The sequence below is a fragment of the Pteronotus mesoamericanus genome, unplaced genomic scaffold, assembly GCF_021234165.1.
Source record: "Pteronotus mesoamericanus isolate MK-2021 breed Mesoamerican mustached bat unplaced genomic scaffold, CSHL_Meso_final contig_82, whole genome shotgun sequence".
In the NCBI taxonomy this organism is placed as follows: Eukaryota; Metazoa; Chordata; class Mammalia; order Chiroptera; family Mormoopidae; genus Pteronotus; species Pteronotus mesoamericanus.
The window spans coordinates 2,054,442-2,080,883 of NW_026555265.1; the positions used below are offsets into that span (position 1 = coordinate 2,054,442).

The 26,442-nt window shown below is 40.1% G+C and overlaps 1 protein-coding gene across 2 annotated transcripts in view; it reads left to right on the top strand.

Moving 5' to 3' along the window:
* ST6GAL1 (ST6 beta-galactoside alpha-2,6-sialyltransferase 1) overlaps positions 1 to 26,442 on the top strand; it is a 116,120-nt gene that overhangs the window by 66,007 nt on the left and 23,671 nt on the right. For both annotated transcript variants that reach the window (XM_054585093.1, XM_054585094.1), the window contains 2 exons: positions 11,974 to 12,105; positions 15,972 to 16,626. In XM_054585093.1, coding sequence (XP_054441068.1) covers positions 16,023 to 16,626 — 604 coding nt within the window. In that variant the 5' untranslated portion in view covers positions 11,974 to 12,105; positions 15,972 to 16,022. The remainder of the gene's footprint in view (positions 1 to 11,973; positions 12,106 to 15,971; positions 16,627 to 26,442) is intronic.

Consider the following 26,442-nt stretch of genomic DNA (forward strand, 5'->3'; position numbering starts at 1 on the left):
AAAAGGCAACTGATTTCTAAATATTAATTTTGTATCCTGCTACTTTGCTGAATTCATTTATTAGTTCTAGTAGTTTCTTGGTGGAATCTTTGGGGTTCTCTATATACAGTATCATGTCATCTGCATATAAAGACAGTTTTACTTCTCCCTTTCCAATTTGGATGCCTTTTATTCCTTCTTCTTGTCTGATTGCTGTGCCTAAGACTTCCAGTACTATGTGGAATAAGAGAGGTGAATGGGGACATCCCTGTCTTGTTCCTGATGTTAAGGGGAACACTTGTAGTTTTTGCCTGTTAAGTATGATGCTGGCAGTGGGTTTGTCATATTTGGCCTCTATTATGTTTAGGTATGTTCCCTCTATTCCCGCTTTGCTGAGATTTTTTATCATAAATGGGTGTTAGATTTTATCAAAAGCTTTTTCTGCATCGATTGATATAATTATGTGGTTTTTATTTTTCATTTTGTTTATGAGGTGAATCACCTTTATTGATTTGTGAATGTTGTACCATCCTTGCATTCCTGGAATAACTCCCACTTGATCATGTTGTATGATCTTTTTGATGCATTGCTGTATTCAGTTTGCTAATATTTTGTTGAGGATTTTAGCATCTATGTTCATCAGTGATATTGGCCTATAATTTTCTTTCTTTGTAGTATCTTTATCTGGTTTTGGAACTAGGATAATGCTGGCCTTATAAAATTAGTTTGGGAGCCTTCTCTCCTCTTGAATCCTATGAATAGTTTGAGAAGAAGAGGTTAGTTCTTGTGGGAATATTTGATAAACTTCACCTGTGAAGCCATCTGGTCCAGGGCTTTTGTTTGTTGGGAGTATTTTGATTACTGCTTTAGTTTCATTAAGTATAATCTGTCTATTCAGATTCTCTAATTCTTCCTGATTTATTTTTGGAAGATTATATGTTTCTAGGAATTTACCCATTTTGTCCAGGTTATCCAATTTGTTGACATATAATTGTTCATAATATTTCCTTACAATCCTTTGTATTCCCTTGATGTCAGTTGTTATTTCTCCTCTTACATTTCTGATTTTATTTGGGTCCTTTCTCTCTCTCTCTCTCTCTCTCTCTCTCTCATTTTTTTTCTTTTTTTGATAGGTCACTCTGTCAATCTTTATTTTTTCAAAGAACCAGCCCTTGGATTCATTGATCTTTTGTATCATTTTTTTAGAAGTTATTTCATTTCTTTCTGCTCTCATCTTAATTATTTCCTTTTTTTTTTGTTCACATTGGGCTTTGTTTGTTGTTCCTTTTCAAGTTCCTTTAAGTGTGAAGTTAAATTGTATTTGAGCTTATTCTTGTTTCTTGAGATAGGCCTGTAATGCTATGAATTTCCCTCTTAGCATTGCTTTCCCAGTGTCCCACAGATTTTGGATTGTTGTGTCCTCATTTTCATTTGTTTCAAGGTATCTTTTGATATCTTCCTTGATCTTGTTGTTGACCCACTCATTATTTAATAACATGCTATTTAGCTTCCACATCTTCGTGTGTTTTTCAGTGTTCTTGTGAGGTTGATTTCTAGTTTCATAGTATTGTGGTCAGAGAAGATGATTGATATATGCCTTCAATCTTTTTAAATTTTTTGAGACTTGTTTTGTGTCATAGCACGGGGTCTATCCTAGTAAACATTCCATGTACACTTGAAAAGTATATATATTCTGCTACTTTGGGCTGAAATACTCTGAAGATATCAATTAAATCCAGTTGATCTAGTGCATTATTTAAGGCCACCTTCTCCTTGTTGGTTTTCTGCCTGGAAGACCTATCCACTGAAGTCAATGGGGTGTTAAAATCCCCAGCTATGACTGTATTGCTGTCAATCTCTCCTTTTATGTCCACCAAGATTTGCTTTATATATTTAGGTGCTCCTACGTTGGGTGTGTAAATGTTAACTAGGGTTATATCATCTGTTGGATTGTTCCCTTTATCATTATGTAGTGTCCTTTGATTCTTACTATAGCCTTGGTTTTAAAGTCTATTTTGTCACATACAGGTACTGCTACTCCAGCTTTTTTTTCTTTTCCATTTGCTTGAAATATCTTTTTCCATTCCTTTATTGTATGTATCTTTCAATCTGAGATGGGTCTCTTGGAGGCAGCATATATATATATATATGGATCTTGTTTTCTTATCCATTCAGCTACCCTGTGTCTTTTAGTTGGAGCATTTAAGTCATTTACATTTAAAATGATTATTGATAGATACATATGTAGTGCAATTTTATTGTTAGACTGTTTTTCTCTGGGTTTTTCCCCTTCTCTCCCTTTTTCTTCATCTTCTTCTTCTTAGAGCAAGCCCTTTAACATTTGTTGTAGTATTTGTTTGGTGTTAACTAATTCCTTTAGCTTTTTCTTGTTTGGGAAGCTTCTTATTTCTCCTTCGATTTTAAATGATAGCCTTGCTAGCTACAGTATCCTTGGTTGTAGGCCCTTGCTTTTCATCACCTTGAATATTTCATGCTACTCCCTTCTGGCCCGAAATGTTTCTGATGAGTAATCAGATGCCAGTCTAATTAGTGCTCCCTTGTAGGGAACTACCTGCTTTTCTCTTGCTGCTGTTAGGATTCTCTCCTTATTTTTAAGCTTTGTCATTTTGATTATGATGTGTCTTGGTGCAGGCCTCTTGGGGGTCCAACTTGTTTGGGATTGTCTGAGCTTCCTGGACTTGCATGACTTTTTCCTTCACCATATTGGGGAAGTTTTTGTTATTGTTTCTTCAGATAGGTTCTCAATACCTTGTTTACTCTTTTCTGGCATTCCCATGATGTGGATATTGTTACATTTCATGTTGTCCAAGATATTTCTTAAGCTTTCCTCTTTTTTAAAATTCTCTTTTCTTTTTTCTGCTCTGCCTGATTGTTTTTTTCTACCTTGTCTTCCAAAAACACTAACTTGATGCTCTGCTTCATCTAACCTACTCTTTATTCCTTCCAGTGTATTATTAATCTCAGATGTTGCATTCTTTATTTCTGACTGATCCTTTTTTATAGTTTCTATGTCTTTTTTTATGCTGTTGAGTATCCTTATAATCATTACTCTAAACTCTTTATCTGATAAATTGATTACTTCCACTTTATCTAGTTCTTCTGATGAATACTCTTATTCTTTCATTTGGGGTCCTTTTCTTTGTCTTCCCATTTTGGCTGCTTTGAATTTTCTGCTTTAGGTGTTAAACTAATTAGCTGCTGAATGGATCAGTTGTTAATCTAATCAATCTGTGATCAGCTGTCAGGCTTAAGCACAGCAGGGTGGGACAGAGTAATTCCTGCAGGCAGGACTACTGCTTCCTATCAGGCGGATGGCAGATGCCATTCAGAGAGTAGTGCTCTGTCTGAGAGAGATGGCTCCTGCACTTTGGGGGCTGACTCAGCACATGGATCCTGGTTGCTATTTTCTTAATTCTTTCCCCAGAGCCACCAACCCAAGGGTCTCCTTAAGCATCTCTAGTCCACTCTGCCCTCCCTTTGCCGGCACCCAGCGTAAGTGGCTGTAAACAAAATTTTGTGCTTTGGTCCTTTAAAAGGCTCTCTGCTTCTTCAGCTCTCCCTCCCTGACCGACAGAACCCCTGATGCTTTTCACAGGTGGATGTTATCTGGGTTGCTTTCTGGTTCTGGTGGTGTAGGCTGGGGAGCCCAGCTTGGGGTTTAGACCCCACATTTCTCAGGGGAACTCCTTCGCCACTGAAATATCCCTCTGGCACTTTGGCAGCTGCCCCTAGGAGCTCAGTCAACCCTCTTGCATCTCCTCTGCACTCCCTAACAGTCACATTGTGCTGAAGAGTTTTCTTCTGTCTGTCCATGGTTGTAAGGCTTCTCTCCAGCTAGTGTTCAGTTGGTTATTCAAGAAGATTTCTCTATTATTTAGTTGTAATTCCAGGCTAGTCCTCGGAGGAGGTTAGTGTAGCTTTCACTTAATCCTCCATCATCTTGGATGCAATAACTTCTTGAAAGGTCTTTTTTCCCCCTAACATCCCCCAGCCTGCTGCACACCACAGTCGGTTCTCAATGCAACAGTCAGAATGATCCCTTTCAAACATAAGTCATCCAAGTCTTAATCAGAGTGAAATCCAGAATCCTTCCACCAATCTAAGGCCCAACATGATCTTGCTCCTAACACTTCCCTGGCCTCAGCTCAGACTACCCTTTTTGTCACACCATCTGCTCCAGGCCTCTGTGCTCTCCATGAAATGGGCCAGCCATTGCCTAGAGATTTTGCTGTTCCCTCCACCTAGAACCATGTTCCTTCCGAAATCTTCATGTCCCCTTTTTTACTTGTCTCCAATCTTTGCTCAAATGCCTAGTCCTCAGTGAGGCTTTCTCCTGACTGTCCAGTTTAAAACTGATCTCTGTCCTCTCCCCACACATACCCTGCTTTCTTCTCCATTTTCCCTGCTTTAATTTTCTGCATAGCAGTTTTACCACTACACACTTATTTATTTTGGTTTACTCTTTATTTACCTTCTCACTGGGAGGTAAGTTCTGGCTGCTTTCTGCATGCCTGTATCTCCAGTTTGGATCATAGTAGACAATAAGCACTTGCTGAATGAATGGACCTACTTTTGAGTATTGGTATTTGTTGTTTTTAGAGGGACCACTGCAAAGTAGAGGAACTCAGACCTCTCTCTGCACTTCCCCTACTCCAACTCCATCAGACAACCAGAACTTAGATCCTCTTAAATATATTGTAAAAATATTGGGAGAACCATTGAACATGAAACCACTGAATTTCAATAAACCTTGAAATCTAACACTGAGTTTAGAGGAAACCAAGCAAAAAGAAGTAAGTTAACACCATGAGGATTTCATTAGCCAGATTCAGTGCAAATGATTTAGTTTTTTCAATAAATATATGTCATGAAAAAGAAAAGTAAGGGAGTGGAGAACTATTAATAAATTAAGAGAAAGTTAAAAATGGTATATCATCCAAATAAAATATCCACCTTATTTGGATTATCATTTAAGGAATTTAGTGTAAAAGACAGTTTTGATAGAATTGGTAACAATTTGAAAGTAAATTGGTGGACGAGGGTATGCGGGGATAAGTGGTGGTGATGGATTGGAGAGTTGACTTGGGGTGGTGAACACACATTACAGGGCACAGATGATATATGTGGAATTGTGCACCTGAAACCTGTATCATTTTGTTAACCAATGTCACCCCAATAAATTCAATAAAAAATGAATTGGATATTAGGTGCTAATGGCATGGCAGATGTGTGTGTATGTGTGTGTGTGAATGTATGTGAAGTAAGCTCCATAGAAAATGATGTGAGAGCCTATGTTCTCATTTTTCCCAAGGATGGTACATAGCTAATGCCATTCTAGGTGCCACAGGGGTGAGGCTGGCATTTGCTTTGAATGACTCCAGGAAAAAAAAATGAGGAGTGGGGAGAGGTAAAATAAGATTGGCAAAATATTGATAATCTTTGGAGCTGGGTTATGAAAACAGAGAGGTACATGATGTTATTTCTTGTATCTTTATTTTTTAATTTTTGTTATTTTAATTTTTTATTGAATTTCTTTGAGAGACATTGGTTAAGAAATTATTATATATAGATTCCAGGTGTACAATTCTACAGTACATCATCTATATATTGTATTGTGTGGTCACTACCCTAACTCCTGTCTCCTTCCATCACCATTTATCCCCCTTTATCTTCTACCTCCCCCTACTGCCTTCACTCTGGTAATCACCATGCTGTTGCCTGCATCTGTGAGGTTTTTTCTTTGCTTAATCCTTTCACCTTTTTCACCAGGCTCTGCCATCACCCCTCTCCTCTGACAGCTGACAGCCTGCTCTCTGTCTCTAAACCTGTTTCTGTTTTGTTTGTTCGTTTATTTTGTTCATTAGATTCCACATGAGTGAAGTCATATGGTATTTGTCTTTCTGAGACTGGCTTATTTCACTTAGCATAGTCCATCCATGCTGCTGCAAAGGGTAAAAACTTCCTTAGTAATAACTGAATTCTTTTCTAAACATGAGGTGAAACAGCTCCTCGTCCTGAGGAGGAAGGTGGCCTATTTTCTGTCTACTTCTCTATTGGGTGTGCTTGGGTATGAAGGAAAGATGAGTGGCTCTGCTGCTAGGGAAGGGTGCAGTGTTTATTCAACCCTCCTGTTTGCTCCTTCCTCCTCAGCCTACCCTTGACTAATGGAGTGGACTGCCCAGTGGTCTCTAGTGTGGAAAGATCGGCTGAGGTGCCTGCTGGGGCTGGGGGTGGGCAGCATACAAAGAGTGAGCTGATGGGCTGTGAAGTACCTACTTTTTCCCAGACTCCTGCCAAATAGGAAGGCAAATATTTCTACAAATATATGGCCATTGAAGGCTGGTAGCAAGTGACCTTTGATTTCCCTTTGCAATGACTCCCTTAATCCTTAGTTCAGAGCTCTCCTTAGCCATGCAAAGTGGCTGATTCTGGTCAGAAAGCATGAAACTGCTGCCCTATCCACAATGGGGACTCAATATCCCCCACAAAGTTCTGTTCTTCATGTTTTAGAATACCTCAGGGAAATGTACTCAGGCATGTCTGAGGACTTCATAAGCTTCCCCATCAGTCCCCGGCTGGCTGGGAAAAGATCTAATCTCTGTTTAGAGACCCTTTTCTTCCACCTGAATCTGGAACAGTTGGGACAAGCAGGAATGAAAGCTCCTTTATCTTCAGGGCTTTGATCTGGGCACGTTATCCAGGCAGCCTGGCTTGTCCTCAGGTAAATGCTTGCAAACACAGCTATTGGGGCACTTTATAAATCTCTCAGGGCTTCCTTTCACTTGCTTCTCAGATTTTCCAACTACAAAGCAGTAAAGTATGTCATCAAATTGCCACCACAACCCTGCTGAAACACATTTTAAAGTATTATTATCCATACTTTACAGATGAAGACACAGGTTTACAGAAGTGATGAACTGGGCTAACGTATAACTGACAGAAAAGTCAGGATTTGATTCTGAGCTTTGACATGACAGAGCCTGTTACTCTTTCTCTAAAGCCAAGCTTCTCCAACTATCAGTGGCAAAAAACCAGGTTTTCTCCCCCACCCCAACTTCTCATACATCAACAGTTTTTAAAGCACAATAAAAAGGAATTACTAGAACAATAAAATGAAAAAAAGTTCTATTTTAAAAGTTATTAGATTCAACAGGCATAAAATTACTTCTTTGAATTACTATAGAAGTGGATTACACTCAGTATCTGTACTTTTCTCAACCTGATTCTTGATAAAACTCTCTCAGACTAACACTTTGAGTAATAGTATCCTAAACTATGTGTTTCTCAGAGCAGCATATAGATGGAATCACTTGCTTCAGAATTACCTGTGGGGCTTGCTAATTCAGATTTCTGAGCCTCATCTCAGAGGACTTGGATCAGAATGACTAAGGGAGAATTCAGGAGACAGCATTTGAACATCATTTTAATAATTCGGATGTTCTCTGAGTCTGATCATCATTGTTCTCTGTGCTGCTGTCCCCCACCCCGAGTCAGATAATAGATGGTAGACTGAATTGTGAAGTGAGTACAGTGTTTTATTCTATGCCCCTACCCACAGCCTACTGGGTTTTTGTTGTTGTCTTTTTAAAAATTAAGGAGTTCCTTTCTATAGAAACTCACTGAGAGAACCCACCTTCTGAACTCATTTGAGTACACATATCCAAATGTGTATAGAGTGCAAACTACTGACTAGGTAAAGAAGGAACTGACCACAAGGTGCTCACAGCCAGGAGAGAGTGAGTATAGATGGAACAAATCACAGAACCTAGGGGCACTTCATTGTTTAGAGGTGGGAGGATGAGGAGGAACCAGAAACAGAGACCACTGAGAAAGAGTGACCAATAAGACAGAGAAAAGCCAGTAGAGAGTAGGTTTTGGAACCAAGGAGGAGGAAGTGACCAACTGTATAAAATACTGCTGATGGGCTGAATCAGAGGAAAACTGAGCACTAACCATTTGATTAGTAACGTGGAGGCCATGGAAGTTTGGTGACATAGACAAGAGCAGTTTCATTGATGTGGAGAGGCCTGAAGGAGTGGGGACAAGTGAGAATTGGAGAAGAGGGAAATTGGAAATAGTGACTAGAGGCATTATGGGTGGTAATTAGAGAGGGTATGCCTGAAATCAAGACTGTAGGGGTGGGTATATTTTTTATAAATGGCAAGATGAGAGAGATGACCTTGGGAATGAGTGGCTGAGGTCATAATCATTAGAGTAGAAGAAATCACAGAACTGAGAGACCAGGAGACTAGAATCATTTTTTGGTGGATGTTAATATCACAAAGAGTTATGATTGAAATAGTCTTGGAGAGATGTATAGTGATCCAGGAGCTAAAATATTCAAGGATCTAGGTGGAGGAGAAAAGTCTGGCTAGACATTGGAGACCAGAGATAAATCTTAAAGGAGCTCTCAGTCTGGCTGGGACAAACCTGCAAACAGATAAATGTGATGTAGTCTGCTGAGAGCCAGACAGAACAGTGGAGTTGTGTTGATCTCTGTGGGGTCAAGAAAGGCTTCAGAGCGCAAGTGACACCTGAACTGGTATGGGAGGCTGAGAGGGTGTGCTCCCATTTGAACAGGACAGGAAAGGATGTTTCATGCAGGAGGCAGTATTTATGTGCAGGGCTACAAAAACATAAAAGAGCATGGGACATATGGAGTGCCAAAACTGAGTTATGCTGGGCATATTACTCATCTTCCCTATTTGTAAAATGGGGATAGTAATGGTATCCACAGAGTAGCTGATGGTAAGAAGTGATGCATATAATAATATTTGTCACAGACCCTATGGCAGTCCCTTTGTGTGTATTCTGACCTATTTAAAATATCATATGAGATAGGCTCATGTTTTTATTAGTTCTCTCTTACAGATTAAGAAACTGAGTTTTAGGGAGTTGAGTAACTTGCCCAAGGTCATGTAACTAGTGAGAGGCAAGAGTTTGGACTCTTGATCAGTCTAATTCTAAGGCTCTTACTCAACCTCTAAGCTGTAGTCAGTGCTTAGCACTTGGCTAATACTAAGTAAATGGTAACTATTACTGTCATGATTGCTAAAGTTTCTCACCCTGACCATTGGGAATTCTGTTATCACTTCTGCAGCTGGTTGAAGATCATCCCTACTACCTTATGAGCAGCAGTGACTATTTTTTGGAAGGCCCTCATTGCACTACTTTTGTTTCAACTGGTGATTTTTGGGAACTGAGAGTGGAGACTGGCTTTTATTTTCTTAGAGGACAAGTTGTTCTGAAAAAACTCAGAACAGCTGATGTGTCGGGGGAAGATCTGGGTTCGCTGTAGTCCTCCGATGTCTGTGCACCAAACCCAGACTAGTCTCATTCCGCAGCAGCTCACACCTTGAGGGGAGAGCAGCGGACCAGTGTTTACAGTCAAGAGGCATCATCCAAAGGGCAGGTGACTCCCCGCAGTGTTTGCTGGGAGACTGCAGAAAAAGGAACCATTTTCAATAATGATGCCCAAGGAAGCAGAACTCTTAAGAGCTGGCAACCCTCCCCTCATTCATTCATTCATTGATTCATTCACTCAATAAATTGGTATTAAATGCCTACTATGGGCTAACCACTTATTTGGGCACCAAGGATAATAGTGAAGTAAAGCTGATGAGGTTTCTACTTATGGAATTTCCATTTTTTGAAGGAGGAGACAAAGGTAACTAAATGTGTAATGATATAAATATGCATATCATCACAAACTCTCATGCCACAAAGGAAATTTACACAAAGGACATGAAAAGAGGGATAGCTCTCAGTGATGTTTTCTGGCTCTACCAGGAAGCTACCAGGGAGTGAGTTCTCTGAATTCTTATGGAAAGCCCTGAAATTTTTTACAAAGAACAGGATGGCACCTTTAACCTTTACCCTATTAGTCATGTGCAGGCCTGCCTGCCTGTTTCCCAGTCATGGAAAGCTGGAATTTTCCCATCCTGAACCCCAGGCCTTCAGGTAGGATTTTCTACTTCATGAGATGAAGCCAGTTTGTGGCCACTACAGCTGCATCTCCCAGGACAGCTGGATTGTGCATTAAGTTGATACGCAAGGTTGAAATACTATATTTTCAACATTGTCCCCAACAGTTTTACTTTGATTATGCAACTGACATATTAAGAATAAAGAAAGTCAAACTGAAATATGAGAATTCATCTCTTACCAGTTTGCTCAACATTTGTTGGGTCTCAACCATGTACATTTTTTCTAGGTTTTTAGATGTGTGTAACTTTTATTCATAATGGTAACATTTTCTGTTTCTCTTTTTTTGTTGTAATATTTTAAGCATTTTTTCTTATTTCTACTTAAATTTGTACACAATTATATGTAGATACACACACATACACACACACACACACATGCACGTCCTATAATGGTGGGTGTACCATTGTTTAATTATTTTGCCATTGCTGGAAGCTCGGTAGTTAACCTTAGACTTTTTACCATTATAAATAATTTAAAAATGCAAAATTATTATTTTTTGCACGTGTATATTGCTTTATAAAACTCATTCTTTATTCCATTAATCCTCTTTCAGTCTTCTAAACTGTGTAAGGTAGAGAATCATTTTACATGTGAGGAAACCAAAGTTTATAATCTTTTTCTTATTTATTTTTCAGTTTTATTTCCTGAAAGTATGATAATAGTCATGAACTGTCAATTCTATGGCCTGATCACTTTCTAAAAAGGTTAAATTCATTTCTAGTGCTTCCTTGAAATATGTACCAATTTTATTATAATCTGTCCAGAAATGAGTATTATCATTTTGAAAACAGCTGGCTAATGTAAATTCTATGTATCTTATGTATCTTAATATTCTGGTTGACTATTTTGGGCTCATATACTTGCATATCAACTTAATATACAATTAACTTAATACAAACCTTACATACCAACTTAATGCACAATCCAGCTGTCCTGGGAGATGCAGCTGTGGTGGTCACAAACCGGCTTCATCTCATGAAGTAGGCGAGAATCCTACTTGAAAGCCTGGGTTCAGGCTGGGAGAATCCCAGCTTTTCATGACCGGGAAACAGGCAGGCAGGCCTGCTGGCCCTGTGCATGGCTGACAGGATTCATAATTTCGTATGCTTGTTAATTGTATCTTCTATTTTGTGACTTGTCTGTCTGTTCATGTTGATTACCTGTTTATTTGGAGAAGCTTTTACTGCATTAACCCTTTGCATACTTTAACTCTTGTTTTCCTTTATATTCTGGTAGTTTTCATTGCATAAAGTTTGGAATTTTTATGTAACCGACTCATACTTTTTCTTGTTATTTTTCTACATTTCATCAGAAAGAAAAAAGAGGACAAATATAGAATTATATTTTTAGCTTTTAAAAATTACATTTTTATAATATTTTTCCAACTGTAAAAGTAATGCATCTATGGTTTAGAAATTTGAAATACACAAAAAAATTATAAAAAAATGAAACCACATTATTCTACCATCCTGGGTTTTTTTTCCCCCCCAGTCCTTTCTCTTTCTCACATGCACATTTTAAAAACTGTATTTTTCTGTATTTGGATAGTATACTATATACTGTTTATAACCTATTTTTACATTAACATTATATGATTACACTTTCACATTTCATTAAATAATATTTGATAATACGTAATTTTTAAAAAATCTGTCTAGAGTTTATTTTGAGATAAACTGATTCCTCTTTCCCCTAAATTGCTATTTATGTGTCCCCAAGCCAACTTTTCTTTACCTTTCTAGCGTGTTCTTATCTAGTATCAATCTTTTTCTAGGCTATCTCTGCTGTTCATGGACCCAGGGCACTGCAGCTGTAATAAGTTCTTACTTCTCTTTTTCTGAGCCCTTGGGGCTTCCTGGATTGAGCCATAGCCTAGGCCAGGGCCTTCGCTGGAGAGCAGCAGAAGTGCCTAACTATCTTGTTAATTTTTAACCCTGTCCCTATTGGAAAGCAGCTCTTACCTCTTTTTTTTTTCCCCCTTTGCAGATGTTTTTTCATCATTCTGAGAAAAAAATGAGCTGTGGCCTCCAGACCCAGTAAAGCAAATACCCTTTCCATGAAGAACAGTGCTAGATCCTGAGGACCTGGTGGGCCTTCAGTCCCAGGGGCCAGAAGCAGGTAAGAAACACCTGGAGGTGTGGGCTCTGGAGGCAGGAAAGGGGACCATCCCAGAATTAAACATGGTGTAGTGGAGTGTGCTGACAAGGGCCACAGAGTCTCAATGTTTGGCTACAGCTTTGCTGTTTCCTTCATGCATTTTTTTTTTTTTTTTTTTTAGTTGATTCAATGCGGAATGCGGGGGCGGGGGAGTGGTAGGTGGTTGCCCATTTCTACACACTATAAAATATAACATTTGAAGTTATTCTCTAAATCAGTCCACTTCTTATGAGCCCCACTATGTGCCAAATCATGCATTTGATGCTATGCATGTAGTGATGGGTAGACTGGGGCAGGAGGCAAGAGCCTCAGTTTGGGATTTTCCTACTGATAGTTCAGTGTTGACTTTTTCTCTGTAGGTGATAATGTGAATTGTTATTGAATTCTTCTAGAAATCTGATAGGGGTTGTAAAGATTCATTGATATAGTCTCATCTGTTCAATAATCCTTAATTGAGTGCCCTCCTTTTTCTAGGCATGTGCTGGGCACTGGGGTTTCAGAAATGAGCCAGAAGCAGTTTCCCTCTGGCAGAGTCAGTAAGAAGCAAGCGCTAGATGTGAGCAGGCAAAGCAAGAATAGTGTTAAAAGGAAGGTGGGCTCCACAGGAGGTCAGAGCAGAAAGGTCTTGCTGCCTGATTGTCAGACAGATGGATTAGGAGAGAGACTGCAGCAGTGTAAAGGCGTGGAAGCTTAAGAAGTCAGACTGGAGTGTGAATGGAAAATTCGGAGCCTCGTGTATTTTCTTGAAGAATTTGGGGAAAACAATCTGCTACCTCTTTTCTTCAGTTTGGGCTGCTTAGATTAAACTTCTTCAGTCTCTGTCTCTTTAGGGCAGCTTGAGAGATGAAAAAAGGTCTTGAAGCTTGAAGTACCTATAACCAGAAAGGCGGGAGGTTTCAGATGAGTGCCTTGAGGCCACAATGGGGCACAGACCCAAAAGGCTGAGGCTGTTTAAAGTTGCAGGATTGTGTTGTGCGTGGCTGTTTGGCTAAACTCTTCTTCCCTGGGAAACTCAACCTGGGAGAGTAGGTGCAGCAGGGAGCTGAACTCCAGCCCCTTCTGAGCCTCAGTTCTCCAGACAGTGAATCAGGTCCCACCTCTCTACCTCCTGTTTTCATTTCACTCATCCATACAGAAGTCTCAACTCCACTCTTTCTAAGTCACTCATGCAACTTTGAAAATTATTTAAATGAAAAAATTTCAGTTTCTTCAACTATAAATGGCGCTGATAAAAATTTCCCTACTTCTCTCACAGGGTTATACGGGGTCTCATAAATATAATACTGTGAAAGGGCTTCCCGGGTGGCAAAATGTGAGCACAGGTGATGGCTGCTGTAGCGCTGATTGTCTGGTACATTGAGTTGTACCTATAGTGACCCTGATTTCTGAGTCCTCTTTGGTCAGCATTGACTTTTCACTGTCCTTTATCACAGATGCTTGTGCTTTTGGTGCAGAGACCATGAACTTTTAGAATCAGAGAGATGTGGCATGGAATCCTGGTTCTAGCACTGCGTAGCTCAACAGCTACTTTGGAGAAGCCCTGTAGCCTTGCTAAGTTTTAGTTTCTGCATTTCCTCAAATGAGGTATTTAATATCTACCTCATAGTGTTATAGCAAGAATTAAATGAGATACTGCAGGTAAAGTGCCTACCATATATACACTAGGCACGTCTTAAATGCTCCTTTCTCTAGTGCTCCATCTTCTCTAGTTCTTTAGCTGTCATGGTCATGTGATTAGCTGGAGGACATTGAGTTTCCTAGTTTTCTGATGATATGACATCATTTCTTGATTTCAAGTTGGAATTCTTCCTCTGTTATATTTCACCACCACTTTCAAAACTTCAGCAGCACAGGCAGGAGCCCACCCTGCCCAGAGCTACTTGTTCCTTACTTCTGGGGTGGTAGGAAGCACTGTTTAGTTGGCACTGCCAGTGAATTCCAAGAATGGCCTGGATATCACTGAAATGGAAGAGTCTCGGCTGAAGGACCTGAAGCTCAGGTTGATGAATCAGGGTCAGTGCTCCTCTCTGGCCTTGTTCACTGTCCCATGTCGCCTCCACATTGTCTCCATGTGGAGGGGCTGTTCTCTGGTCTGGTCTCTGTTCAGAACACCTCCTGTGTCTTTGCATTTATTATCCAAGCCTGATAATACCATCCTTGTTTCATCCACCCAGCACTTTGTAAATGAGATAGGGAAGAGATGATTCCTGGACAGACACTTAGGTGCAGAGAAGTTAAGTGACTTACCCAGTCACCAAGAAGGGGGATGAGAACCCAGATTTCCTGAGTACCCTGTCTAGTACTCCTACCACTTTATCCCTGATACCCTTAGGAGCAGCCTCCATGGGAAGAGACTGTAGGTCCCAAGTGGGTTAGCAAAAACCAGGGGTGATTCCTTACACTTATTATGGTAAATAAACCCATTTACTTAGGAAAGAGTTTAATGTTTTTCTAAAGATACAGACTTCGTTTGAAGTCAAAGTGCTTTCATCTTCCATTCAATTATTCAATAAATTCTGAGCAAACAAAGTAGGTTTACCCAGATGAAAGGGACTATTCACGCTCTATTTTTTTAGTGAAATTCATTTTCTGGAAGTTTGAACAGTTCTGTACAGGATGTAGTAAAAAGGACATGGATTATGAAATCAAGTGCACTTAGATTTGAACCTCAGCTCTGTGATACTAGGCAGTCAACCTCTCAGAGCCTCAGGTGGCTGATCTTTGTAATGGAGATGAGAACACCATGGCTAGTGATGGTCAGGGCCTCTCTGCACAGCTCAGGAGGTGTCGACACCTTCATAGCCGACTGTCATCTATGTAGTGCTTGCTGGAGATGTATATCACAGGGGCCCTGGTTTATGGTGACATTAAATGAAATAACATCTTGTAGGCTTAATTCATCTTTGTTTTCATTTTCTGAATTGGCCATTTGGCTGCTGTCTTACCAAGGTTTCCTATCCTTTACCATGAGGCAAGCCAGTTTCCTGTCCCTTGATAATACTCTTGCAAGGCACTCTGTAAACCTGACCGTTTTGTTGTGAAGCTAACCCTTGCTCTCCTCACTCAGGAGGTCACCACCACTTACAGAGATGCATCACAAAAAAAACTATGGCATTGTCTATGGAGAGAGATCTCTTTCTGGCAAATTTTATGTATGTATGTATGTATGTATTTAGATCCTCACTGGGGGTCACGCTTACTGATTTTAGAGGGGAAGGGAGGGATAGAAACATCGATGTGAGAGAAAAACATCAGTTGGTTGCCTCTCACATGTGCCCTGTCTGAGGACCCACAACCCAGGTATCTGCCCTGCCTGAGAATCAAACCTGTGACCTTTTGGTTTATGGGATAGTGCTCTATCCAACTGAGCCACGCCAGCCAGGATTTTTTCTGGAAATTTTAAAAGGATGCTGGGCCCCTTAGCATTTTAGGGAGTTTGGGTTCTTGTGATGTAGACCAGTTAGTTAGCCTACTTTTTCTTTTCTCCTTGTTTTTTTTAAAAGCATGTGTGCTTGCATTTATCAGAGAGCGTAAGGCCCTAGGAGACAAAGGAGGTATGGTTCTTCACCACAGGAAGCTCAGAGTGTAGTTGGGGAGCTAGACCAATACAAGAGGAAACTAAGATTCAGGGTGTAAAATGGAAGCATGCAGAACACAGACAAGAAAGGAGCATCTGAGGACTGTTCTCTGCACTCAAAACCCAGACCTGGTAGAATTCAAATCTTGTCACCCTAAATCCATTGCTCAACCCATTGCCCTGCCTGTCGCCAATTACACTTGTAGATGTTCTTTACATCATTTTTTTTGTCTTGTATTACTTTTTTTAGGCTTGTTTTCCTGCTCTGCACAGAGTTGCTCCCTTGAATGCATCTTTCATTATGATTCACACCACCTTGAAGAAAAAATTCAGCTGCTGTTTGCTGGCCTTTGTCCTGTTTGCAGCCATCTGTATTTGGAAGGAGAAGAAGAAAGGGAGTTACTATAATTCCCTTAAATTGCAAACCAAGGAATTCCAGGCAGTGAGTTTGGAGAAACTTGCCGTGGGGTCTGGTTCCCAGTCTGCATCTTCAAGCAACTCCCAGGACCCCCACAGGAGCAGCCAGACCCTCAGCAGTCCCAGGGGCCCGGCCAAGACCAAGCTAGAGACCTTCTTCCAGGTGTGGGACAAAGACAGCTCTTCCAAAAACCTTATCCCCAGGCTGCGGAAGATCTGGAGGAATTATCTGAACATGAACAAGTACAATGTGTCCTACAAGGGGCCAGGGCCTGGTGTCAAGTTCAGTGCAGAGGCCCTGCGCTGCCACCTTCGGGACCAAGTGAACGTATCCATGGTAGAGGCCACAGATTTTCCCTTCAATACCTCTGAATGGGAGGGCTACCTGCCCAAAGACAGCATTAGGACCAAGGCTGGGCCGTGGGGCAGGTGTGCTGTTGTCTCATCAGCAGGATCTCTGAAGTCCTCCCAACTGGGCAAAGAAATAGGTGGGTTCTGTGGTGTTAAGATTGTTATCTGAACATGACACGGTTACCTCATTTGGAGTATCTGGGAGTACAGACAAGACTGGAATCTGCAGTTAAGTCTTTGTGGACTAACAAAGCAGGCCCAGGTCAGTGTTTTCCAATTGCCTGTGACCCAGAGCCAGAGCTGCCTCAGGGACAGCCAACAGGATGGGGATCCAGTCTCTCAGCATCTTTATCAATCAGAATAGCTTCATTTTTATCTGTTATAACTATTGGTGTTCTGCTGAAATGTTTGAAAAGAGAGTTCTACTGATACAAAGAAACAAAACACTATAATTGACATTTAAAAATAATTGAAGGGCTAGATCCCTGCTTTATCTTCAGGTTCTGAAATTTGCAGGCTGTCTCTTTTGGCTTCAACTACCTGGGTAATTTTAAGCTTTTCTGTTTGAAAAGAATGAATTAGGGCAGGAATTTTTTTTTTTCCTAGTCCATACCTAGCACCATGCACAGCTATCACAATATTATTGACTCTGTTTCCTACGTTGTACTTAACTTCCCCATGGCTATTTTATAACTACCAATTTTTTCTTCTTAATCTCTACCTTTTTCACCCTGTTTCCCATCCTCCATCACAGCTGGAAACCCTCAGTTTGTTCTCTGTACTTATGAGTCTTTTTCTGTTTCATGTGTTCATTTACTTTAGATTCCACCTGTAACTGAAACAATATGGTATTTGTTTCTGTCTAACTTATTTCACTTACCATAATATCTTCGAGGTCCATCCATGTAGTCACAAATGGTAAGATTTCATTTTTTTAATGACCAAGTAATATTCCATCATATATATGTACCCTTCTTTATTCAATCATCTATCAGTGGACACTTAGGTTGCTTCCATATCCTGGCTATTGTAAATAGTGCTGCAATGAACATAGATGTGCATGTATCTTTTCAAATTAGTGTTTTGGATTTCCTGGGAGAATAGTCAGAAATGGAATTGCTAGGTCATAAAGCAGTTCTATTTTTAATTTTTTAAGAATCCTCCATACTGTTTTTCCATAGTGGCTGCACCAATTTGCAGTCTTACAAACAGTACATGATGGTTTCTTTTTATCCACATCTTTTTTTTGTTGTTGTTGTTCAAGTATATTTGTCTCCACCTTCCTGCCACCATTTCGCCCCCCCATGCCCCCGCCAATCCTTCTCCACTTCAGCTTTGTCCATGGATCCTTTATACATGTTCCTTGACTTGACCCTTTCCTTCCCTTTCCCTGCACCCCGCTTCCCTCTTGATTCTGTTGGTTTCTTTTTTCTTTCAGTGTTGCTGGTTATATTTTCCTTGCTTGTTTGTTTTCTTGGTTAGCTTCCACTTATAGGTGAGATTATATGGTATTTGTCTTTTGCCCCCTGGCTTATTTCACTTCGCATAATGCTCTTCAGTTCCATCCATGCCATCTGGAAGGGTAGGAGTTCCTTCTTTCTTTCTGCTGTGTTGTATTTCATTGTGTAAATGTGCCACAGTTTTTTGATCCACTCATTTACTGATGGGCACTTAGGTTGCTTCTAGCACTTGCCTATTGTAAATTGTGGTGCTATGAACATTGGGGTGCATAGGTTCTTTTGAACTGGTGTTTTGGGATTCTTAGGGTATAATCCCAGCAGTGGAATTGCTGGATCAAAAGGCAGTTTCATTTTTAGCTTTTTGGGTAAATTCCACACTGTTTTCCACAATGGCTGCACCGGTCTGCATTCCCACCAACAGTGGACTAGAGTTCCCTTTTCTCCACAGCCTCACCAGCACCCGTTGTTTGTTGATCTGTTTATGATGGCCATTCTGACCAGTGTGAAGTCCTATCTCATTGTGGTATTAATTTGAATTTCTCTGATGGATAGTGATGCTGAGCATCCTTTTGTGTGTCTCTGGGTCCTTCCTTGGAGAAGTGTCTGTTCAGGTCCTTAGCCCATTTTTTAATTGGATTGTTTGTCTTGAAGTGGAGTCATGTGAGTTCTTTATATATTTTGGAAATCTTAGCCAATGCTTACTGTTTCTTGCTTTATTGATGATAGCCATTCTGACAGGTGTGAGGTAATATCTCATGGTTTTAATTTGCATTTCTCTGATGATTATTATCCTTTAACATATTTTCATGTATATTGGCCATCTGTATGTTTGTGTGTGTGTGTGTGTGTGTGTTTTGTTTTGTTTTTTGAGAAATGTCTATTCAGGTCCTCTGCTCCTTTTCTAATTGGGTTGTTTTGTTTGTTTTGGTGTTAAATTGTATGAGTTCCTTACATAATTTGAATATTAACCTCTTATTGGATATATCATTTACAAATATCTTAATCAGTAAGTTGTCTTTGTGGGGGTTGTTTTTTGATGGTTTCTTTTGCTATGCAAAAGCTTTTTAGTTTGATGTTGATATATTTGTTTACATATTCTTTTGTTTTCCTTGCCTGAGGAGATGTATCAGAAAAAATACTAAGAGCAATGTCAGAGTTTACTGCCTATGTTTTCTTTCAGGAGTTTTATGATTTCAGTTCTTAAATTTAGGTCTTTAAATCATTTTGAGTTTATTCTTGTGTATGGTGTAAGAAGGTGGCCTAGTTTTATTTTTTTGCACCTGTTTGTCCAGTTTCCCCATCACCATTTATTGAATAGACTGTCTTTACCCCATTATATATTCTTGCTTCCTTTGTCATAGATTAATTGACCATATAAGCATGGGTTTATTTCTGGGCTCTCTATTCTTTTCTATTGATCTATGTGTCTGTTTTTATACCAGTACCAGCCATTTTGATTATTATAGATAGCCTTGAAGTGTGGTTTGATATCAGGTAGCGTGGTATTTCCAACTATGTTCTTCTTTCTCAAGGTTGTTGTGGCTATTTGAAGTCTTTTGTGGTTCCATATAAATCTTAGAATTATTTGTTCTAGTTCTGTGAAAAATATCATTAGTATTTTGACAGGGATTCCATTGAATCTATAGATTGCTTTGGGTAGTATGGAACCTTTTAATGATATTAATTATTCCTATTCATGAGCATAGTATCTGCTTACATTTATTTGTATTTTCTTCCATTTTTTCTTCAATGTCTTACAATTTTTCAAGTACAAGTCTTTTACCTACTTGGTTAAATTTATTGCCAGGTATTTTATGATGTAAATGTGAATGGGATTGTTTTCTTAATATCTCTTTCTGATAGCCATTATTGGTGTTTAAAAATGCGACCAGTTTCTGAATATTCACTTTCTATCCTGCTGCTTTACTGAATTCACTTATCAGTTTCAGTAGGTTTTTTAGTGGAATCTTTAGGGTTCTCTTTATAGTTCATGTCAGCTGCAAATAGTGACAAGTATTCTTAATTTGAGTGCTGTGGACTGCCTTCGGGGGAAGTGGGGCTCATGAATCCCTAAAATGTGTGCAAAAAAATCTGTGAATTGGGTATGTATAATATGTGTGTATGTATGTAAGTCGATCTGTCCATTTTTCTAGAAAGAAAGTTCATTTTCTAGAAAGAAAGCTTTTATTGATTTTTAGAGGAGTGTGCGGCCCTCCAAAGGTTAAAAATCACTGGTTGGAATCTATCAATTTGATTTTCTAGAAATCTTTCATAGTTAATAAAGATAGAAAATCTATCCATCCTTGTCCTGTTACTTAATTTACTTAAACAACTTAAGACTTAAGTACCTTAAGTTGTTTAAGACTTCATAGTTCCCTTATTTTGAGAGAATGCATTTTTCATTATTGTGTAATGAATCAGGCTAAAGAAAGCAAAGCACAGGAAGCATTGCTCTCTGTCAGGCTCTGGAAGGTACTGGGGCAGGTGAGGTCATATTTCTCCTTTTTTATTTCTTGCATATGACTGCCAGGAAAAATGGTCTGAAACCAAGCACAGGCTCTCAAAAGAAGGAAAGTAGACTCCAATTGGATTCTCTAGAGCAAAAAGAAGTGATGAGGTCACATTCTGTACCTCCCCAAATAGTCAGTACTTACTAATAAAAGCTGCCAAGATAACCAGCCCCACCTTTTTCCTTTTTGGTTTATTTTGGACTGCATTTTCTAGAAACTAGATGTGGCTACGTTTTTGGTTTTTTGTTTTCACCCATAATAGAACTCAATTACTTTCTTTCTTCCCCATTTTTGTTCTATCATGGTGACGTTTGGAACATTCTAGATGTTAGCAGATCCTCCTCTTCATGTCAAGTTATCAATGTCTGCCTAGCCGGGGTTGTGTTGAAGTTTAGGCAAAGTCTGATACCTTAATGAATTGGAGCTATGCTAATTATTTTTATGCACTCTGTAAAAGTTTGGAGTGATGTAACAAAACTTTAATTAAAATAATCTTTCTTCTATAGACTGTAGTTATAATATTAAATATATATTTCCACAGAAGGACTTTGATCCTGAGACAAAAAAAATTGCATGTTAGTCTTCAAATGTTCTGCATTTTATTGGGTATATGCTCTGGACATCTAGTTTAACACATATTTTAAGGAATTCATTCATTTTTTTCTTTTATTCATTCATGGATTCATCAACAATACTAAACGGGAACATCTTTAGAATACAAAGAAGGGAAGGGAAGGGAAAGGCCCTTTGTCGAAGGCCTGTGAGTACCAGACAGCATGCCAGGTCCATAACCTTCCTACTATAACTGGGATTTGTCTAGCCTATTCCCAGCTATTGAACATATCAGATAGTTTCAAATGATTTGCTCTTACAAACAGTATGGCTGACAGTTTTGGGGGTAGATAACATAAGTGACTACTCCTGCCCTCCCAAGGGGAAATATACTCAGGGATGAAGTGAGAAGGCCAGATTGAACTAGTTTTATGGCTTTTTTTGGCCCATTGTAAAACTATTTACCCGAGGATTGTAATAATATACTGTGCCTGCAGCAGTCCCACAAACCAGCCCATGGCAGGTGTGGGGCTCAGTCATTATCAATTAATTTTGATGGGTATACATGTAAGGTATATTAGATTTGTATGAATTTTCATTTTAGACAATAGCATATTTTTTTTAATGTTATAACCAATAGGTTGTAACCTATTGCTTACTGTGCACTTGCTGTGTACTACCTAGCATGCCTTGCTTGCTCTTTTTGTCTTCCAAGCAATCTTAGGAGGTAGGTATCATTATTATTCCTATTTGACTGATGATCTAAGCATTGGGGCTGAAAGAGATTACACAACTGGTTAATAAGACTGGGGCTTGAAACCCAATCATTGACTCAAAGTCCCTCATACTTAGCCCCCTGCTCTTGTGCCTCACAGTAGCTGTAGCTTTATAATACACTTCAGTATGTTGTATCCCTTGTCAGGTTAAGAAAGATCTTTTGATATCCTTGCCTACGTGCTCTCCTAGAGGAAAGGAGAAGAGCATTCAAGTTGAGGCAAAAGCAAGAGAAGCAAAGGCTGCATGGGGAGTATCACAAATAATCCTGTTTTGCTGGGATGTGGGCTTTCCCAGGCTATAGAGGCTGAAGAATAAGACCAGAAAGGTGGCCATGGCTCAGCTCTTAAAGGATGTTGAATGCCACAACAAGGACTTTGGGTTTCATTTGTTGAGTCATGGAAAGATCTAGAAGGATTTTGTGCAAGGGAATGATAGGATCATATGCAGTTGGAGAGATTTCCCACTTCTGAGTTCCCTCCTCTATCAGGACTTTTGTATCACCTTTCCCTTCTCAGGGACTGTTGCCACATCGAGGTTAGGTGGGCCAGGCCTGTCTGAGCAGCGGTAGTGGTAGTGGAAAGAGCAGGTCTGATTTGAGAGATGAGAGGCAACATGTGGTAGAAGACATAGCTTGATGTCCAGCTAGAAATGACTTTGATTGAGAGGCAGGAGTCAGAGTTTCTCCTGGGAGCTGGCTCTAACGTATTTCAGGGGAGCACGCTTCTGGAGAGGACAGGTTCTTTCTTGGATGTGCTAAGTCTGAAGTGTTTGAGGATTTCCCTGTCTATGCAGTTGGATATTGGCTTTTGGAGAAGGGTCAGGGTGGGGATCAGATTTAGGAGTCATTGTACTGAGGTGATAGTTGTGGTCCAGGAAGGAGGACTGATAAGAAAAACCTAGAAAATAGTTTATATTTCAAGGACATGGAAAGAACAGGCCAAGCAAAAAAGATCAGAAAGGGTGATGAGAAGGGCTGGAGGAAAGCCAGGAGGGGAGCATGTGATGGAAGGCAAAGGGCATGGAGTTCTTTGGCAGAGTGAGGACTGAGAAGACACCCTTTGACTGAGAAGCCCAGAGAGCGTGGTTATGTATGCCAGGGCTCAGCAAACTTTCTGTAAAGGTCCAGAGAATAAATATTTTTTGATTTTGAAACCATATAGCATCATTCACAATTACTCAACCCTGCCATAGTAATACAGAAACAGCCATGAGCAGTGGTAAATGAATGGGCCTACCTGTGTGTTCCAGTAAAATTTTACAGAACCAGAGAAGGGGTCAGATTTGGCCTACGGGCCATATTTTGCAAACCCTGACCTATACATCTAGTTTCCCTAACCAGAGTAAGAATGTAGTCCTTCACAAATGGTTAGATGATTCATTAAGCTAATTTGAAAATATAAAAATATTTGGTCCAAACTGTGATAAAATTTCTTTCATCATAATGTCCAGCTATTTATACTTACTCTGTCTGGATACAATGAGTTTTGATGTACTTATTATTTTCTAAGGAGCTGATTCTGTTGAATCTTCTAGGCATGCAGTTATGTCCTATGCATATATAATGGTGAATATTCCGTTTCTAATTTGCATATTTTTCTGCTTTCTAATGCCAAGTTAAAGAGAAGTGGTAGCATCTGTTTTCTACAGCCTTCCTTCTTGCAAGGCTTGTGTGCTGGTGTCCTGGTAGCTATGGATTTCTCACAGTGACTTCCTGGAGTCTTGTTTGAGTTTTAAAGCTCTTAAACCATTAGTAGCAAAGGGAAGCTTGGCAGACAAGGCTCCTGTTCCCTTTCCTTATGAGCCTAGTTCCGTGGCCTGTTTTGAAATTGCCTATGCTTGACTTTTTTTCCCTTGCAATCAAATCCAGACTTCATGCCTGGCCTCTACAGCCTGTGTGATCTGGTTCCTGCCAACCTCTTTAACTGCATCTTTTATTCTTCTTCCTCTCATTCACTCATCTCTAGCCGAGTCCTTTCCCTCTTTGGATCTTGACACTGTCCCATCCTCTGGTTGAAATGTACTTCCATGGGCCCTTTCCAGGCCTGGCCACCCTTCTGGTGTCAGCTCAGACTCATTCCCCAAATCATCACCCTATCTCAGTGTTTCCAACCTTTTTCATCTCATGGCACACATACACTAATCACGAAAATTCTGCAGCACACCAAATAGATATATATTTTTTGCCAATTTGACAAAAGAAATAGGTACAATTTTGATTTATTTGCATTGGAAGGTTATTGTTGAGTTGGCTGCTGTCATTTTTTTTATTTGACAGTCTAAGGGAAAAGAGGTCCCTGCCCCTGAAATAGTCAGGTATTGCATGATTTAAACATTCTTGCAGCAACACCAGTTGGAAATCGCTGCCCTATCTAAAGGAGATTTTGCAGGGTTTCTGTTACACAGCTCAGGTTATTTGTGTCATAGTATTAATTACAATGAGTAATTAACCTGAGTATAGGTTGTTGTGCTTCTTTACTGTCTCTCTCCTTGAAGTATTATGAGCTCTCCATGGGCAAGGACCTTGTCCTTCTTGCCCACGTCCATTGTCTTTAGTACCTAGAACTGAGCCTGGCAGAGTAGGTGCTTAATTAGTATTTGTTGAATGAACAAAAAATTCTCCTTTGTTTTCGTAGCCCCTGAGGACCTATTCTCAGCCTCCTGTGCTGGGGGTTCTCCTTTTGCCATTCTAAATCCCCTCTCTCCTTTTCTACCTGACTCTGTGCCCTGGGGAATTGCAACTTGGTACTATGTCAGCTGAGCTTCCTTGCCCTCTGGCATTTACTGGGGGCTGGACAATAGAGTCACTGGTATGAAGATAAGAAGAAGAAGGAGAGTGAGGTGCGGCTATCTGTCTCCAGGGTCTCTCCTGGCAGAATAACCACAGGCTGCTTCTTTCCCTTGGCTGACAGTCTCAGCCCTTTTCAAACAGCCCTTGCTGTCTCTTTTTCCCCTTCAGAGCCCAGAAGGCAGCAAGAAGAAGGAAAGAGAAGTTGGGGTATTGATTCCTTTCTTGCCAGCAGGCTTTAGTAGTAGCTGTATTCTCCTAAAGGCCACACACAGTGCCTGACCAGTGGCCTTCTGCTCCTGTTGCCACCTTAGCTGCAGGGGTTGTAATGGCCTCCTGCTGCTGGAACCCTGAGGTCTTGCTCCATCCCTTGCCAATTTCTTTCTACCTACGACTTTCTAAATAGTCCCTGTTTTCAACTCTAGATTAGTACTCCATTTGAGTTTATCATTCTTTCCTATGGGACCCTCAGATAAATCATTAATTCACCTGTGAAATAGGACAGTCAACTAAGTGAAATCTCTGGTGATTTGCATTTCCCGTATGCTTACTACTGGTCACTTGTGAAACCAGGACTGATTCTGACAAAACTTCCTGCAATCTGAGTTGTGTAAAGATGTACCTCCTGTCGTGTCTGAAGTTCAATGTACCTGCCCTGTAAGCTGATAGTTTGGACTGAGCACATGTACATAACTTTTGAGTGCTTTCGATAAGATTTTGTCCAAAGATTGAGGATCGGGTCATTCCTATGAAAAAGGTGTTTAGTTTCCTGGGATGTTGTATACATGTTAGAATTGAAATAAAGAAGGAGGCTTTTATTCCTTAATTCTGTGGGCATTCTCCCTTCAGATCATCTTATTTTGAGCCAAGTGCCCACCCCCACCCCCTTCCTCTGGATGCCACCTTTGTGGATGAAGAACCACTCAAAATAAGCCCCCATGCAAAAATAGAAACACTGAGGATTGGGCTGACCTCCATGTCTGTGCAGATTTCAGTGGTGAATCCAAACTTTCTTGATCAAGTAAGGTTGGGATGAACTCTCATAGGATCACAGAGGCTTGGGGTTGGGATGGATCTTAAAAGTCATCGAGTTCCCTGCCCCTTTGAATTAGTCAATGTCAGTCAACTTCTCCAAGTCTTCCAAACTCTGCTTAAACAGCTGCATGAACTGGAAGTGAGTAGATTTTTCAAGATTATCTGATTGATTTTGGCTGGATTTAGGACATTGTTTCTGGCAAAGAGCTTTTTAAGTAGAAAATATGGGGTTTAGTTTAGCTCTATGATCTTTTGCCCCATCTCTCCCACCACCAGCTTTGTGACTCTACATAGGCTTAGGTTCCTAAATGGATCACTTAGAGGGTGATCTTGGTTGCCATAGGGAATACCTCCCATTTGCTGAGCACTGCAAGCTTTTAAGAGTGCTATGGGGTGCTTTGCACTTATAGGTTAGGCCAACCTTATGGTAGTATCTTCATTTCTCTGACAGTGAAAGAAGTGTGACTCCTTGGTTATACCAAAAGAGTATTTGGTTTTGCTCCATTGGTAACTGGAGTAGTGATTCCACTGGCCCCATTCCCTTTTCCACTGTACCTAGGCATACTGGTATTATTTGAACAGATCAGGAATGCCATGATATGGACCTCTTGAGCCCTTGCAGTGGCCAAGCAGACAGGTGCTCATTTCTGTCTATGAACTTATCCAATTGCACCATACAAATATGATAATTTCTTCCTGTATACCATAATGGAATAAAGATTGTAAAATAACATTGTCTTGCCCCTCCTCTTCCTCCTGCCCTCTCTTCTTCCACAACTTCTCTCTCTGCATATTTCTGGTACTCACCACTTCTTGTTTCCTTGTGGTTTACAG